The sequence below is a fragment of the Dama dama genome, chromosome 1, assembly GCF_033118175.1.
Source record: "Dama dama isolate Ldn47 chromosome 1, ASM3311817v1, whole genome shotgun sequence".
Lineage (NCBI taxonomy): Eukaryota > Metazoa > Chordata > Mammalia > Artiodactyla > Cervidae > Dama > Dama dama.
The window spans coordinates 32,152,673-32,171,452 of record NC_083681.1 but is presented as its reverse complement, the minus strand read 5'-3'; the positions used below and the strand labels follow the sequence as shown (position 1 = coordinate 32,171,452).

The 18,780-nt window shown below is 46.2% G+C and overlaps 1 protein-coding gene across 1 annotated transcript in view; it reads right to left on the bottom strand.

The window, feature by feature from the left end:
• The window catches only part of GRIK4 (glutamate ionotropic receptor kainate type subunit 4), a 227,549-nt gene that overhangs the window by 109,281 nt on the left and 99,488 nt on the right, over positions 1–18,780 (bottom strand). The window contains exon 6 of the mRNA XM_061130385.1: positions 18,690–18,743. Coding sequence (XP_060986368.1) covers positions 18,690–18,743 — 54 coding nt within the window. The remainder of the gene's footprint in view (positions 1–18,689; positions 18,744–18,780) is intronic.

Here is an 18,780-nt window from a genome sequence, read left to right as displayed (position 1 = left end):
CTTTCCAAACATTCATTACATCTCAAGCACTCTTCTCAGCGGGGCCCAAATTCCCCAGGGCCAGGAGCCTATGAGGCAACTTCAGCTGTCTCAGGGGCCTCAGTTTCCCCTTTGCTCTGGTTGTATCTTCTCTCAGGGGCTTGCTTACAGAGCATCATCGGGAGTCAATGTGTATGCCCTGCGCAGAGCCCCGCAGTGGTCAGCGGAGGGAACCTGGGTCCACCATCTATCAGGGGATGTACCACTTGCTGTCCCGAGGTCTCCAGTGCCTTGCTCCTGGTTTCCTGGCAATGTCTCTCCTTGTCTATCCTTTCACCAAGCAATGGGGGGAGGGGAGGGAGCAAATGAAACAAACTAATTTGCACATTTAGTGCATGGGGTAGGCAGGATTCTAAAGATACCACACCCCACATATATACAGTCCCTAGGAATGTGAGTGACTGCGATGAATTTTACTTCCATGATTAGGCTATATGATATGGCAAGTGCATGCTCAGTCGCATCTGACTCTGAGACCGCATGGACTGTAACCTGCCAGGCTCCTCTGTCCGTGGGATTTCCCAGACAAGAATACTGGAGTGGGTTGCCATTTCCTCCTTCAGGGGATCTTCCTGATCCAGCTTCTCCTGCAGCTCCTGCACTGGCAGGCGGATTCTTTACCACTGAGCCGCCTGGGAAACCCTGCTATATGGCACAGTTGACTTTAAAAGAGGGCGATTATCCAGGCACGCTAACTTTTTAAAAATAGTTTTCTCTGGCTCGTTGCAGAAGAGAAAGTCAAAGAGATTCAAAGTTATGAGAAGACCTGGGCTAGAGGCAGACTGTCCATGGATGAGATGGAGACATCACAGAGTGGGTCATGGACAAGAAGAGGATGAGATGGAGGGGAAGGAGGGGTCATGGGCACGGACTAGAGTTTCATTTGCTCCCTTCCGCCTCCTCCATTACCTGATAAAAGAATAGAAAGTGAGAGGTGTTGCCAGAGAGCCAGGAGCAAGGCACTGGACAGTGACCTTCGGATGCTGAGAGCAGTCCCTAGCCAAGAGCTCGGAAGGAAACAGAGATTCCAGTCCTGTAATCAACCACAAGGATGTAAATTCTGCCGACAACAGGATGAGCCTGGAAGAGGTCCCTGAGTTCTGGATGAGAACACCTCCAGCCAACACCTAAATTTCAACCTGAGTGGAGAGTCCAGCCATGCGGTGTGGACCTACAGAGCCGTGAGCCAGTCGCTGTGAGGTTTAAGCTGCTGGCTTTGTAGTAATAGGTTTCACAGCAACAGAAAACTCATACAGCACGGAAAAGCAATAAAGAGCAGTTTGTTAAAGACATGAGGTGGGCAGGGAGGTCAAGGGCAAATTCTCAGCTGGACCACTTGTGGAGTGAATGACCTCAGTTAAAGCTTACAAACATCTCTGAGCCTCGCTTCCCTGCTTGGTAGAACCAGAGCCCCTACATCGTAGTGGCATTTTGAGGATTTAAGATCATGAGCATAAAGTACTTAGGATGGTGTCTGGTACTTTGCTGGTACCATGGGAGCAATGATTATTACAATACCAGCTAGTGAAAATGGGTAGGTGTTTATGGTCAGACTCTTGATAGTGGATTATTGGGAATTGTTGGATCAGTGGACAGAGGGAAGGCTGAGGCATCTCTCATTGAATTAATGGGACTATTGGTGACTCAGGTCAAGGCAGGTCTCCCCTCTCCCAAAGCTCTATTAAGGAGAAGGCCTGGGCAGTCAGAGGGGGACATTTCCATTATACTTCTAGAGATATGGAGCCAGCGTAGTCCCCAGAGTCTAGTTCTTATTTCAATTTGATTTATTTCACAAGCACAGTCTGGTGCACCCCGCCAGCAACACACAGAGGCATGGATGTGGGAGTGTGTGTGTGTGTCAAGGAAGATGCAAGGAATGAGCTTCAATTCTATTAAATGGATGATACGCAAATATCTCCAACTTGGTGCCAGGAGCCCCACGGGACCAATGTTCACTGTCACACTATTTGTCAAACATGAGCAAAGGGGCTGAGTGATAATTGGTTCCTCTGACACCAGGCAGGGTTTCTTCGCCTCCACCAGGGTTTCCACACCCCTGTTGAATGCTCCCTCGGTTTTGATTGATTTTCCTGGCAATCCTCATTCTGCTGTCACACTCCCTGCCGCACGCCATTAGGAATCAAGTGTATCTGGAAATTCCAGGCTCACCTGTAATACCCAGATCTCATTGTGAGGCCCAGCTGCTGGGCCTGGGGCTCCTGGTCCCCAGTCCAGTCCCTAGCTGGGGTTCTCTCTTTAGGCCTGAAGTGCCCACCACCTTCAAGGGGAGAATAGCTGACAGCCACCCAAGTGAATGTGCAGTGTCTCAGGCATTTATGACCACCTAGCACCACCACACAGGTGTTAAATCAAGTTCACTTGGACTTCCCAAGTGGCACTAGTGGTAAAGAAAGTGAAAGTGGAAGTCACTCAGTCGTGTCCGACTCTGCGACCCCATGGACTATACAGTCCATGGAATTCTCCAGGCCAGAATACTGGAGTGGGTAGCCTTTCCCTTCTCCAGGGGATCTTCCCAACTCAGGGATCGAACCCAGGTCTCCCACGTTGCAGGAGGATTCTTTACCAGCTGAGCCACAAGGGAAGCCCAAGAATACTGGATAGAATACTATCCCTTCTCCAGGGGATCTTCCCAACCCAGGAATTGAACTAGGGTCTCCTGCACTGCAGAGAGATCCTTTACCAACTGAGCTACTAGGGAAGCCCATTGGTAAAGATCCCACCTGCTAATGCAGGAGACATAAGAGATGAGAGTTTGATCTCTGGGTCTGGAAGATCGCCTGGAGGAGGACATGGCAACCCACTCCAGTATTCTTGCCTGGAAAATCCCATAGACAAGAGGAGCCTGGCGGGCTATAGTCCATTGGGTCGCAAAGAGTCAGACATGACTGAATTGACTTAGCATGCATGCAGATTCACTTGTGACTCCCACCTTCCTTCTTTATCTGCCTTTCATAGAACATGGAAGGTTGCCTTGGCTACCTGTGTGGAGGGAGGTGAAGGCTCTGAAAGTTCCCCACCCCAAAATACCTTCCTCACCAAATCCACAATTTCCCATAGGATCCACTTCCTTGGTAGAGGCTTTGGTTAAAAAGGAAATGTCTAAGGCATTAAACTGTGTGTTTAGAACATCCATCCCCCTGTCCTTCTCTACTTGGCTAAGTAGTGCTTCTTTAGGGCTCACTGGGTGTGACTTCCAGGAAGTTTCCATGAGATTGCCAGGCTCTGTGGATAGCTTCATTATTTTAACCCACTGGCTCTCAATCCTCTGTTTGGGTTTGTCTCTCACTCCACCCTGACCCTCTCAGAGAACAGACTGTATTCATGGTTGCATTCCTGACAGGCAGCACAAGAAGTGCTCAATTAACACTGACCAGCCAATGCGTGGACTACAGGTCAGGAGACTTCTGCCCGCCACTCCTGACTCACGGTGAGAGCTGAGCAACTCACTGTCCTGCTCCAGCTATTTCCCCTCAACTGTAAAATAATGCGATTCAGTGAGATGCTCTCAAAGGTCCCCCCAGATTCCATGCTGTCATCAGCCCTTCATGTATCGGCATGAACTGAATTTTGAGGCCTGCCATCCATCAGGGCTCTGAGGAGGTGGCCTGGATGTGGGATGCAGGATAGCGCCTTCTGGGCAAGAGGGGGTGAGAGGACCAGACACTCACAAGCCAGGGGTGCTGCCCTCCGCGGTGGGGGTGGGGGGAACTAGGAGAGCAGAAGGCAGTGGAGGGACAAGCAAACCAGAGCAGGACACTAGAAGCCATGAAGAGGAAAGTCAGAAGCTTCACATGCCCAGAGAATACATTCATTTACTACAGATTCACCCAATCCATGAAGTCAACAGAATTTAAGAGCTGAAAGGTCTTGGAGATCCTTTAGTTTATCCCCAGGGTAGAGAGGACTTCTCCAAGATCACACAAGGTCAGTTAGTGGGACAGCCAAGACTAGCCCTTGGAACTACCAGGGCCAACTTCTTTTTTTAAAAAATTATTTATTTATTTGATTGCACTGGGTCTTTAGTTGTGGTGCCGTGGCATGTGAACTCTCTAGTCGTGGCATGTGGGATCTATTAATAGTTTCCTAGTCAGGGATCAAATCTGTGGAGTCTTAGCCACTGGACCACCAGGAAAGTCCCAATGCCAACATCTAATGCTAAAAAGTCCAGCAGCTTTGCAGGGCAGACGGAATGTCATCTGACGGGAACCTTCCTCTGCCAACTCTGGTTCCTCTCCCTGCAACACAGGCCCTCGCTCCGGCTGCAGCAGGCACCCTGCTTTTACTTTGTCAGGCCTACCTTGCTTACCTCTGACCACAGGCCATCATGCCATTCACCTTTCTAGTGAAAGTGTCAGTCATGTCCAACTCTTTGAGACCCCATGGACTATAGTCCTCCAGGCCCCTCTGTCCATGGAATTCTCCAGGCAAGAATACTGGAGTGGGTAGCCATTCCCTTCTCCAGGGGATCTTCCCTATCCAGGGATTGAATTCGAGTCTCCTGCATTGCAGACAGATTCTTTACCATCTGAATCACCAGGGAATCCCCGTCCTTTATAACCTTTCCTCAATAAATGATTCAAAGGAAGCCAAATCTGTAAACCTCTCTCCAAGGTCCCAAAAAAACACTCAACACTCTTCCTCTGGGCTTCCACTTCTTGCCTCTTTAAGCCACATCCTACCGCTGCTTGCATTTCCAGCACACAGCAGACACGTAATAAATGTTTGCTGAATAAGTGGAGTTGACTTCAGCATTTTCCATAGGTAAGTCGCTTAATCATGACTAGCTAATCATTTTATAATGCCATAACTTGGACCAAGGGACTTCCAGCTGTCAGCCGGTTTCCCCAGATGCAAATGCAGAGAATAATTTTCAGTCGTGGCCTCCTGAATCTTTTTCCAATTCTCCCCTGAACACACCCCCTCTAGCTGTGGCCCAGTTCAGAGAATAGACACAGGAGGGTTAGCAGCCAGAGAGCACAATTTTGAAATAATAGTTTCTCTTTAAGATGCTGTTGGACCCATGTACGCCCAGGGGACATTCGTCACTGCCAGACCTGCCCCCTCTCTGAGTTTGCATTTGGTAGGGGCGGTACCTTGGAAGCTCAGTCAGACACATGGGGAACTTTCACTCCATTACTCTTTTCCTAGTTGCACTAAAAACATATTTATTCACCAAAGTATACTGTATTATGCAGAGTGGTTCTCCTAAAAGGCTCAATAAAGGTGAAATATGTGGATAGTCTTAATAATTTTACAATAAACTACACTTTAGAATCAATTGCTCTGGCACTGGAAAGTTGTTCAACTGATGGATTGTAGTTGTTGGCTAGCTCTGTGTGTGTGTGTGAGTGAGTGAGTGTGTGTGTGTGTGTGTGTGTGTGTGTGTGTGTGTGTGTACGTGTGGTGTGTGCTTTCAGTAAAAGACTCTAAGACATGGAAGAGGCTCACGCACCCTGGGAACTGTAGTTGTAACTTCAATTAGATGAGAGACCAATTTTGAAATGTTTCTGATAGCAGCTTTGGAGTTTTCAAAAGTTAAGACACAGTAAACCAGGACACTGAGGTCTAAGCATGGAAATACTCAACAGGGAAGTAGGAAAGAGGGAAGGAAAGGAAATAATGTTTACTAGCAGCCTAGTAAATAATATTGACAGGATTAGAAACGTTCCATGTTCCTCACAAAATGATGGTGTATGAATTATCATCCCCATTTTACAGAAGGGAAAACTGAGATTCCAGTAGGTTAAGTAACAGTCCATGTGCACATCTCATGCATGGCAGGACCCAGGTTCCAGCTCAGGTCCTCTCTAATCTGAGTCCCCAGCTGCCTCCATTAAGCCATGTTTCCACCCTCTGTGTCATGACACAGTCATGAGGCTCACCAACCTTGCATGCCAAGTCATGGGGATGGTGACGGGATTAGATAATTTTCTTTTTTTTTTTTTTTGGGGATTAGATAATTTTCATAATGACCTTGGAAACCCGAAGCAGAGGTTTTGTTTCAGAGACACTTGGGTTCTGGCTCAAGAGTGCCAGGAGCTGGCTGAAGAGGCCGTTTGACCAAGGCTGCCCCAGGCAAGGTGTGGCCAGCAGAGGAAGCAGCCCCAGGTGACAGGTCACTCAGCACAATCAGCCAGACTGTCCTTGCACTCTTTTGCCCGTTCTCACTGCTATGGTCAGTATTGGTGTCAAGCAGGGGCCACAGGTTTCAACACCACCCTCACTTATCAGAACCCCCTGATAGGGGACTTCCCTGGCAGTCCAGTGGTTAAGGCTTCACCCTTCTACCACAGGGGTGCAGGTTTGATCCCTAGTTGGGGAATTAAGATCTTTCATGCTGCATAGTGTGGCCAAAAAAAAAAAAAAGAACTCCCTGATACTCCGTGTTTTGGATCCTGTACAAAACCATCCTTGCTGAACTTGCACATCCTTAATTTCAAATCTGTCCAGCCCAGAATGGAGGAAGAGTGTTCCAGACCGAGTGGTTACTGTGTGGGCTGTGAAAATGCAGGCGTCCTCAAGAAAAGGGGCACTGAGCCCTGCTCCTCCTGGCTGAGCTGGGGAACTTTGCACTCATTGGGTTTACTTGGGATGAGCTGAATTCCTGTTGGATGAAGATGAGCCTTAATCCTGGCCAGCCATCCCAGTCCAAGAACTCTATAAGGTTATGAACTTCTCCACTCATTAACTCAGTATTTATTGAGCACCTACTATATGCCAGTAGGCTACTGGGTTATAGTGATGGACAAGACAGACTTGGTCTTGTGTGTGTGTGTGTGTGTGTGTGTGTGTGTGCATTCAATCGCTTCAGTTGTGTCCAACTCTGTAACCCTATGGACTGTAGACTGTAGACTACCAGGCTCTTCTGTCCATGGGGCTCTCCAGGCAAGAATACTGGAGTGGGTTGCCATTGCCTCTTCCAGGGGATCTTCCCAACCCAGGGTCTCCCACATTGCAGGCGGATTCTTTACTGCAGAGCTACTGGGAAAGCCCAGACTTGGTCTTTCTTTTATGAAATTCAAGGTCTGGTGGAAAGGTCAGACGTAGAAGAAGGAATTCCTGCTTGAGATGGATGCTACAAAATACAGAAGACAGGGCGCTGTGAGAGTGTGTAACAGAACTCAGCACAAGTGACATCAGCGGAAATGCCTCAAGGAACTGGCATTTAAGGAAGACCTCAACAATGAATGGTGTTGGCCCATCAGAGAAAGGAGCAGGAGAGCAGGACAGTGAGCATTTGCGTCCTTTGGAATCATTTATTTCTTCCCTCCCTGACTGCCCTGGCTCCCCTTTCTGGAATAATTTTAGCAATTTCAATTGCTTATGGCTAATCTCTCTGATAAACCTCTAGAAAAATAAACACAGGCTCAGTCTGCTTGACAGTAACATGGACCCAGAGGAGAAAAATTGGCTGCATATATCCATTCTGCCCAAACAAGATAGAGACTGGGGCACAAAAGAGTTATTTCTGCAGGACCTGGCTACTCTTTGGGAATCCAGGGAGCTGTTAGCTGAACAGCCATGGGCCCTCGATCTAATGGGTCATCCTCTCCTCTTCTCCAGGAAATATTCCCAACCGCAGAGTGCTGTGAATTGAAATGCCCTCAGCGGTGTGTAGGATGAAATAAGTCCAGGACTGTAAAGAACCTCAAAGATCACCTACTATTAATACAACCTCATAGTTTTCAGATGAAAGAACTGAACCACAGGGAGGAGAATGGCTTGCCTAGATAAATGCAGTAGAGTGAGGTGGCTAAACGCTAACTGCTTGGGTTACTACCTTGAGCAACGTATCAAACTTTTATGAGCCTCAGCTTGCTCATCTCTAAAATAGGGATAAAAGAGGGCTCTCCTAGAGCTGTTGGGTGAGGTTTAAATGAGAAAATAACTGAAAAGCACTTGTTACAGGGTCTAGCATGCAGAAGGTAGGGAATAAATATCAACTTTGACTAATACTATGTTGACCACTAGTTAGTAGCGGGGCTAATACTATATATGATGAGGCCTCCTGTTCGTATAATCCTTACCATGCAGGTATAACCCTACAGGTGCTAGTATAACCATTCAGGTGCTCGTGGAACCCTGCCTCATGCCTTCCAATACCCAGCCAGCACCAGGTGCCCTCTCTCTAGATTCCCCAAGGGAACAATTCTGAGATGCTAACCGCCTCTATACACATGGCACAAATGGCGCTGTGCCCTCCTGCACAGTGGTGGTGGCAAGAGCCTGGCACTCCAGCCCTACCTGGGGCAGGAAAATGAAGAGATGATCACAGCATCCAGCAAGCCATGCTGCCTGCAATGCTGGGAGCAGCCCAGGTGGCCCACAGACCATATAGTTCCCACTTCCAGGGCCCATTTCCTACCTTTCCTGGACATTTCACGATTCTGACCCTTACCCTAAATCTCTACACTTTTCCTGCCAAGGCGGTGGCTTCCTGCTTTGGCACCAGGCCCATCTGTACTCACTGACAATAGATTAGGGTGATTTTATCTTTTCTATTAGGCAGTGATTGCGAATCTCCCTGGGTTCATTAGTAGCTGGATAATGCTCCCAGATTTATTAGCTCAAACAGCACTTCCTCCTTCACCTCCTCCCTTCAGATGGCATCTCTGCTATCTCAGCGGCCGGCTAGGCTTTGCCCAAAGGCCGTTAATTCTTCACGTCCTTTATCCAAACTCCCATCAGTCTTGCAGAACAACAGTTCCCACAGCCAAACCTGGAGGCCGACTGGAGGACAGAGACTGTTTCTAGACTAAAGAGCAGGATGAGCAGAGTGAATCCATACCTGTCCAGTGCACGCCCCACCTGGAAGCACCAGACAGGAACATCAGGCCAGCAGCCCACCTGGGCATGGGGATGCAAGATGCAGACTCTTTTGGTTATAAGGGAGCTGACAACTTTGCTTCCCTTGTGGCTCAGCTGGTAGAGAATCTGCCTGCAATGCGGGAGACCTGGGTTTGATCCCTGGGTTGGGAAGATCCTCTGGAGAAGGGAAAGGCTACCCACTCCAGTATTCTAGCTAGCCTGGAGAATTCCATGGACTGTATAGTCCATTGGGTCGCAAAGAGTTGGACACAACTGAGCAACTTTCACTCAGTCACTGACACCTTTATAACAAAGTGCTGGTCTCCACGTATAGGGTCAGCTAGCCTCTAAACAGACATGCCAGGGCTTAGGTTGCTAACTGCTCTTCTAGAATACAGGAAAGAGACCTGCAATGATCATTAATCATTTAATAATGCAACCGATATGGCTAGCCAATCAGCATTCCCATATCCTCTTCTCCCTGGGCACACAGGACATGATGTTTCCCCATCTCCCTTGCAGTAGGTGCGAGCATGTGGCCAAGTTTCAGCCAATGGATTAAGAGGAGAGATACTAGAGGCCACTTCCAGGCCTGGCCCCCACAAACCCTCTTGTTTCTGACCCACTGTGTTTTGTCCCTTTCCTGGCCTCTCAGTGGACACATTAGAAGCTGGAAGAAATCTGGGCTTCCAGATGACCTTCTGGAAGGCTGCCTGATGATCAGAAATGCACCTGGGGGACTTTGAGTGAGAAATAACACGTCTACTGTGTGAATCCATGGAACTGCAGTTGGCATTGCCTACCCGATACAAAGTGTTATCCATTGCTGATTTTTCATTTTACCAAGATTTCCTGAGATGGACATTATGATTCATATTTTACATATGGGGAAACTGAGGCCTGCCAAGAGCATCAGGGTGCACAGCTAGGAGGCTCCCAAACTGAGGATTTTCACCAGGTCTGACAGATTTTATATATATTTACCACTATAAAAAAAAAGAGTTTAAAAAAAAGCAATGAAGTTCTGATATTACTATAATGTGGATGAACCTAGAAAACGTTATGCTGAGTGACATAAGCCAGACACAAATATTACATGATTCCACACAACAATAATATTGTGACTGTACAATAGCTGATAAATAAAATAAATAAAAACTGGGTTTTTACAGCTTTTTTCTCTCATTAGAAAGCTTCCTAATCAGGACTCTCCACTTCAGCCATTCACTCTCACTTCTTTCAATGGGAAAACTCCAAATAGAAATAAGAAACACATCTGAACACTTCATACCATTAAGACGGCTATTATCACAAAAACAAAAAATAACAGGCATTGGTAGGATATGCGGAAATTCAAACCCTCATTCATTACTGGTGGGAATAAAAATGGTAGGGCTAGAAAAGAGTGTGGTGTTCCTCAAAAATCAAACACAGAATTACCATATGATCCAGCAATTTCACTACCAGATATATACCCAAGAGGATGGAAAGCAGGGACTTGAACAGGTATTTGCATACCTGTGTTCACTGAGACACTATTCATAATAGCCAAAAGATGAAGCAACATTAACGTCCATATTGATGGATGAAGAGATAAAGTGTGGTATATATGTAAAGTGGATTACCGTTGTTCTTTCAGTCGCTAAGTCGTGTCCAACTCTCTGTGACCCCACAAACTTCCAGCACACCATCTCCCAGAGCTTGCTCAAACTCATGTTCATTGAGTCAGTGATGCCATCCACCCATCTCATCCTCTGACACCCTCTTCTTCTGCCATCAATCTTTCCTAGCATCAGGGACTTATCCAATGAGTTGGCTGTTCTCATTAGATGAGGAAAATACTGGAGTTTCAACCTCAGCATCAGTCCTTACAAGGAGTATTCAGGGTTGATTTCCCTTAAGACTGACTGGTTTGATCTCCTTGCTGTCCAAGGGACTCTCAGGAATCTTCTTCAGCACCATAGTTCGAAGGCATCGATGGTTTGACATTACACCTTCTTTACCATCCAGCTCTCACAACCGTTCATGACCACTGGAAAGACCATAGTCTGACTATACAGACCTTTGTCGGCAGAGTAATGTCTCTGCTTTTCAGCAGACTGTCTAGGTTTCTCATAGCTTTCCTGACAAGAAGCAATCATCTTCTGAGTTCATGGCTGCCGTTACCATCTGCAGTGATTTTAGAACCCAAGAAGAGGAAATCTGTCACTACTTCCACCTTTTCCCCCCTCTATCTGCAGTGAAGTAATGGGGCCAGGTGCCATGATCTTAGTGTTTTAATGTATTACTCAGCCTTAAAAAAGAAGGGAATTCTGACACCTAGATGACCCCTGAAGACATTATGCTAGGTGAAATAAGTCAGACACCAAAGGACAAACATTAGAATTCCATCTATATGAAGCATATAGAAGAGGCAAATTCATACAGACAGAAAGCAAAATGGTAGCTGCCAGGGGCTGGGAGGGGGAGAGGGAGGGGAGTTGCTATTTAATGGGTTTAAGGTTTCAGTTTGAGGATGAAAAAAGTTCTGAACGTGGATCATGATGATGGCTACCCAACGATGTAAATATACTCACTGTACTGAATGATACTCTTAAAATGGTAACTTTTATGTGTATTTTCCACTATAAAAAAAAGAGCTTAAAAAAAGGAATGAAGTTCTGATACTTGCTGTAATATGAATGAACGTAGAAAACGCTATGCTGAATAAAATAAGCCACACACAAAAGACACATATTACCTGATTCCACACAATAATAATATTGTGACTGCACAATAACTGAACTACCTCGTTCTACTCATTGCCTGGAAATTAATAAAATGGCCTTTTAGGAGGCAGTTTTATAGGCTGTTAGAGGCTGGACAGCAAAATAGATATCTTCTGTTCTTTTCGGTACCTGGGAAACACAAATAGAACTTCCTTTTCTATAATTTCATTTTATTTATTTGTGGCTGCGCTGGGCCTTCACTGCTGTCCGGGCTGCTCTCTAGTTTCTGTGTTGGGGCTTTTCATTGCAGTGGCTTCTCCCGCTGTGAAGTACGGGCTCACGGGCATTAGTAGTTGTGGCACGTGGGCTCAGTAGTTGCAGCTCCCAGGCTCTAGAGCAGGGCTCTTTTGGCCCACGGGCTTAGTTGCTCCACCACATGTGGGATCCTCCCGGACCAGGGATCGAACCTGTGTCTCCTTCATTGGCAGGAGGATTCTTAACCACTGAGCCACCAGGGAAGCCCAGGACTTCTTAAAATGATACCTTCCCTTTACTAGACTTGTGTTGTGAGTCAGTTTCTGTGTGGCTGTTATCTCCCAGGGCAGGTATTATTAGTGTCCACCAGCAGATGAGGTCACCCAGGCTCAGACAGACTCAGCAACCTGCAAGGCATCACACAGCTGATAGCTAGTCAACCTGGAGTCCTTAGTCTTGTCTACTAATGCAAAGGCCTGCACCTTTGTGCTAACTCTCAAATGCAAATCTGAGTGCCTGCTGCATCACTGTGGCCGAATTTAGAGAGATGGGACATGCTGGACGTCCTTGAGGAATTCTGAGAAGAAATATATAAGAATGAAAGTCCAGGTGGCATCTATATTTGGGGGGAAGGACTAGAGCAGAGGTTCCCAACCTCTAGGATCTCATGCCTGATGATCTGAGGTGCAGCCGATGTAATAATAATAGAAATAAAGTGCACAGTAAGTGTAATGTGCTTGAATCATCCAGAAACCATCCTCCCACCCCTGGTCCATGGAAAAATTGTCTTCCACAAAATCGGTCCCTGGTGCCATAAAATTGGGGACCACTGGACTATAGAAGCACTAGAGGCTCACCTATGACCCTCTAGATAAAGCCCCTCCTGCTCTGGTTCAAGACTCCAACAGCAACTGGGCAGAAAGAATGGACTTAAAAATAGCTTCTTTACTCCTACTAAAGGTCTGTCCTTCTGAGAGCCAAGGCACTAATGAGAAGTATCCAGAATATTCTCTCACTGACTGATTTTTGAAATGGCTTTGCTTCTATTTTCTTGGCTATTACTCAGCCATCATCATTCACACAGTTACTTTTCTGGTTTCCTGTTGCAAACTTACAAACTGTGTGAATCCTGTCACTTCCAGATTCAAAGAACTCTCTGAGGAAGGTACCCTCCCAAAGCTCATCTCATTCTGTGTTCACCCAAGAAGGACAAAAGCCCTTTGAAAGCTAAAAGTATCGGAGTGTGACCAAAACACACACTGTCCTGAAAACATATAGTATTTGGCAATTCATAATGCAGTTTTTTTATCCTCACAACAACCCTGCAAGATTTCATTATCCCCATTTTACAGATGAGAGACCTGGGGCTCAGAGAGTCAGTGCGACTCGCCCGAAGTCACATAGCGATTACAAGGCAGAGTGGGGACTTGACCCAGGTCTCCTGACTCCATGGGGCAGGGCTTTCTCCACAAGATTCATCATCAAAGTCATTATTAACATTTCAGAGAAGAGGGAGTGGTGGGACATAGCAGGGGTGATGCTTTCTTTTTTTACCTTTTTTAAAGCTTTTTTTGACGTGGATCATTTTTTAAAGTCTTTTTTTTTCCATTTATTTTTATTAGTTGGGGGTTAATTACTTTACAATATTGTAGTGGGTTTTGTCATACATTGACATGAATCAGCCATGGATTTACATGTACTCCCCATCCCGATCCCCCCTCCCACCTCCCTCTTCACCCGATTCCTCTGGGTCTTCCCAGTGCACCAGGCCCGAGCACTTGTCTCATGCATCCAGCCTGGGCTGGTGATCTGTTCCACTCTAGATAATATACATGTTTCGATGCTGTTCTCTCGAAACATCCCCCCCTCGCCTTCTCCCATTTTGTCACAGAAAGTGGAAACAGTGACAGGTTTTATTTTCTTGGGCTCCAAAATCACTGCAGAGGGTGACTGCAGCCATGAAATTAAAAGATGCTTGCTCCTTGGAAGAAAAGCTATGACAAACCCAGACAGCATATTAAAAAGCCTAAGACATCACTTTGCCAACAAAGGTCTGTATGGTCAAAGTTACGGTCTTTCCAGTAGTCATGTACAGATGTGAGAGTTGGACCATCAAGAAGGCTGAGTGCTGAAGAATTGATGCTTTCAAACTGTGGTTCTGAAGAAGACTCTTGCGAGTCCCTTGGACTGCAAGGAGATCAAATCAATCAGTCCTAAAGGAAATCAACCCTGAATATTCATCGGAAGGACTGATGCTGAAGCTGATGCTCCAATACTTTGGCCACCTGATGGGAAGAGCCGACTTGGTGGAAAAGACCCTAATGCTGGGAAAGATTGAGGGCAAGAGGAGAAGGGGGTTGCAAAGGATGAGATGGTTAGATAGCATCACTGACTCAGTGGACATGAGTGTGAGCAAACTCTGGCAGATGGTGAAGGACAGGGAAGCCTGGTGTGCTGCAGTCCATGGGGTCGAAAAGAGTTGATGGGACTTTGTGACTGAACAACAATATTGCTTCTGTTTTATGAGGGATGTTCTTGGCCACGAAGCATGTGGGATCTTACTTCCCTAAGCAGGGATTGAACCTGTACCACTGCCTTCGAAAGTGAAGCCTTAACCACTGGATGCCAGGGAAGTCCTGTGATGCCTTCTTTTTTGTATATAATTTTATTTATTTATATTTGGCTCTGCTGGGTCTTCATCACTGTGTGTGGACTTTTCTCTAATTGCAGCGAACGGGGACTACTGCCTAGTTGCAATGTGAGGGCTTCTCATTGCGATGGCTTCTGTTCGTGCAGAACATGGGCTTTAGGCACTTGGGCTTCAGTAATTGTGGTTCCTGGGCTCTAGAGCACAGGCTCAATAGGCTTAGGCTTAGTTGCTCCATGGATGTGGGATCTTTCTGGATCAGGGATGGAACCCACGTCTCCTGCATGGGCAGGCAGATTCTTGATCACTGAGTCACCGGGGAAGCCTCCGTGATGCTTTCTTAAACATCCCCAGGCCAAGCAACCTTGCCTTAGTCTCATTATCATCCTGGGAATTCATCTTTCAAACGACTAGCCTCCTTCCATCTGCAAAAACACTTCTGTGAGTCCTAGTTGCCCCACTCCCTCCTCTTCGGCTACCCTGTCGGCCTATCGTGGGGGCAGGCTGGCCCAAGGCAGGTGGCCCCTGGCCTGCCTTCTCCCCCTTGTCCCCTCTGCTTCCCAGGCTCCCCAAATGGAACACAGATGGAGTTTAATCTGTCCTTATTCTTCTGCCAACTTGCTGGGCTCCCCCAAATGCCTCCTTACTTCAGGCAAATGCTTTCGCATTACTCTGGGAATAGTCTAATCCTTTTCTTTCCTTTTTCATGTTAATGCCCTGATTTACAGCAGCAGTGTGAGATAGAAAAAAATAAAATAAACACGCCAACAAAGCAGTTCCTTCTGCTTTATATTCTGAGGGGCAGTGACTGGGAGGGGGCGTGCAGGGGACTTCTGGGGGGTGCTGGCAACATTCTATTTCTGGATCTGGGTGTTGCTTACGCAGGTGTGCTCACTTGGAGAACGTTCGTTCAGCTGCCCACCTGTGATCTGTGTGGCCTTCTATCTGTAGGTTAGACCTCAGTTAAATATTCCAATGGAACAGGCAGGCCTGTGGTGGGGGCGTACCAGGCAACAGACAGCTGAATGACTTTTTGGCAAGCCTGCTGTGGAGGGAGTCCCTACACCAGAAGAGAAGCTATACAGGATTCCTCAAGGGGGCTTTCAACTCTGACAGCAAAGACCTATAGAATGCTTCAGGGTGAACAATGCCACAGAAGCCCCAAGAAAGGGCTGTTCACAAAACTGCCACTAGAGATGAACAGGGACGGCAGGATCCCAGCCTGGCTCTTTGGGCAGCCCCCTCCTCACCTTTGCAGGATATTTCAGGAGACCTGGCCCTGGCCCCTAAATCCCAGAAGGGATACCACATGAACCCTAGTTTACCCTACCACCTGTATGGGCCAAGAAAGTCTTAACTCCCAGGTAACCTTTTCCATTTTCAGATTCTAGACTCAAATCTGCGAGGTTGAATTCTGCTTCCTAAATACAGCAAGGCTCTTGTGGTTCATTGACACCTGTGTGTGTGCTAAGTCGCTTCCGTTGTGTCCGACTCTTGGCGACCCTATGGACTGTAACCCCCCCTCCCCCAGGCTCCTCTGTCCATGGGATTCTCCAAGTAAGAATACTGGAGTGGGTTGCTGTGTCCTCCTCCAGGGGATCTTCCAGATCCAAGGACTGAACCCGCATCTCTTATGTCTCCTGCACTGGCGTTGGGAATAAGGAACAGCATATTCACATACCTGGAGATCTGAGTCCCTTCTAACATATGGACTGCTCCAGGAATGGGTGTGCCAGTTCATTATTATTCATTTGATGTTACCTGCCTTATATCTTTTAAGAAGATTACTTTCACAAATGGCTATAAATAGACAAATGAGTAATAATGAACCGGCACACCTGTTCTTGGAGCAGTCCATATGTGTGAAGGGACTCAAATCTCCTGGTATGTGAGCATGCTGTTCCTTATTCCCAAATGGTATTCTGTTCTTTGTTTGTCTAGGAAAAATTCTACATCTCTTTCAGGATGTAGCTTAAAGACCCTTTCTTCTGTGAAGCATTTCCTACCTGCCCTGGGTAGAGCAAGTGGCCCCCTGCTCTAGGGTCTAAAGCATTTTGTGTCCACATCTCATGGAATTTGCCACTTTGCAATATGACAGTTTACAATACGTTTTTGCTGGGCCAGCTTGGTTTCTTATTCCCATTTTAATTTCTAATGCCTGGCTCAGGGCCTGTTACATCAGAAGTGTGTCTGGATAGGGACTTCCCAGAATTTGCTGCCAATGCAGGGGACATGGGTTCGATCCCTGGTCCAGAAAAATTCCACAACTAAGCCTGTGTGCCACAACTACTGAAGCCCGAGTGCCCAAGAGCCCATCCGCTCACCACCAACTAGAGAAAGTCCCTGCAGGAACAAAGACCCAGCCCACTTTTTAAAAAACATTTTAAAAAGTATATCTGAATAAAGGGACTACTTAAATGATTTGGATATCTCATGCATTTATGAAATAAATAAACACATAATAATTATACCTCTTCTCTGAATGACAGTTTATAACAGCTCTACCTGTAATAGCCCCAAACTGGAAACAACTAAAATGTCTCTCTATAGGTGGATGATTAAGTAAACAGGTACATCCACAGCAAGAAATATGACTCAGCAAAAATAAAGGGCAAACTATTGATTCATACGACTTTGATGGATCCTGAGGGCAATACACTGAGTGAAAAAAATTTAACCTCAAAGGTCATCTACTCATGATTCTGTTTACATAACAGTAGAAAAGTTAGGCAAAGCTACGGTTTTTCCAGTAGTCATGAACAGATGTGAGAGCTGGACCCTAAAGAAGGCAGAGCACTGAAGAATCGATGCTTTCAAACTATGGTGCTGGAGAAGACTCTGGAGAGTCCTTGGACTGCAAGGAGATCAAACTTGTCAGTCTTAAAGGAAATCAACCATGAATATTCATTGAAAAGACTGTTGCTGAAGCTGAAGCTTCAATAGTTTGGCTACTTGATGCGAAAAGCCAACTCATCAGTAAAGACCTTGATGCTGGGAAAGACTGTAGGCAAAAGAAGGGGGCGGCAGAGGATGAAATGGTTAGATAGCATCACTGACTCAAAGGACATGAGTTTGAGCAAACTCTGGGAGATAGTGAAGGACAAGGGAAACTGGCATGCTGCAATCCATGGGGTCACAAAGATTTCACACACAACTTAGCAACTGAACAACAACAACAACAAAAGTTAGAAATAGAGAACAGATTAGCAGTTATTAGAGATTAGGGCTGGTGGGAAGAAGGAACATGGATGTGACTATAAAGTAGTAGTGAGATCTTTGTGGTAATGAAATGGTTTTTCTCCTGATTGTAGTAGGAGTTACACACATCTACACACGTCTTAACAGACTTGGTATTTTGATATCCTGGTTTTGACGTTGTACTGTAATAACATAAGATATAGCCACTGCAGAAAACTGGGTTAAAGTTACATGGTACCCCTCTGTATTATCTTTGTGACTTTCTGTGAATCTATAATTATCTCCAAATAAAAAGTTATAATGTTTTTAAACCTGTTCTCTGAGGTTCTTTCTACTGAGTAATTGAGAATGTGTATATTTCACAACGTTTCACATGTCTTAATGCTTCACAATTTCAAAATATACACAGATTAAACTACATCATTTCAAAATGATAGCAATTCCACAACGTAGCTGTCCTAATACCCATTTTACAGACAGGAAAGCAAGGCTCAGTGCTTGTTTAAGGGGCACACAGCTGGTATGTGGCAAAACTAGAGCTCCAACCTGACTCAGTAAAATTTCTATAGGTCTCTCTTCTAGGCTGCAAAAGAAGGGAATTTGAAAAAATGGTCCCTGAAGGTGTATCAGTTATAACACCTTTTACCTAGGACAGGCGTAATTTTTGTGCTCTAGTGTTCCTAATTCTAAGCCAGCCAGCATAAGGGTCTGGCAATGTAGCAGCTGGACTGCTGGCCTGTAACTGGACCCATAGAGGAGACGCAACCATCAGAGGGGTCAGCTGTGGTGTCTGAGTGGTGGTATTAGATTCTTCTAGGCTAAGAATTGTTAGGAAAAGAGTCCTAGGGCTCCTGGGCTTCCATGTTTCAAACGCCCTGCTTCTCCAGCTGGCGTCTGCTCCTCTGTTCCATCTGCCCTACTGCCCATCTCCAGGGCTTCATTCTGTCACACCCCACTGACCCTAATTAATGATACTCTCTATGCCAAAGAGGTGAGCTGTGAAAATGTCTTACCAGATTAGTGAAGATGTATGTGTAATAGGCTGACACCATCCCTAGTTCCGCTGCCTGCAAAGGGAAGAGAAGGAGATTAGAGCAGAAAATA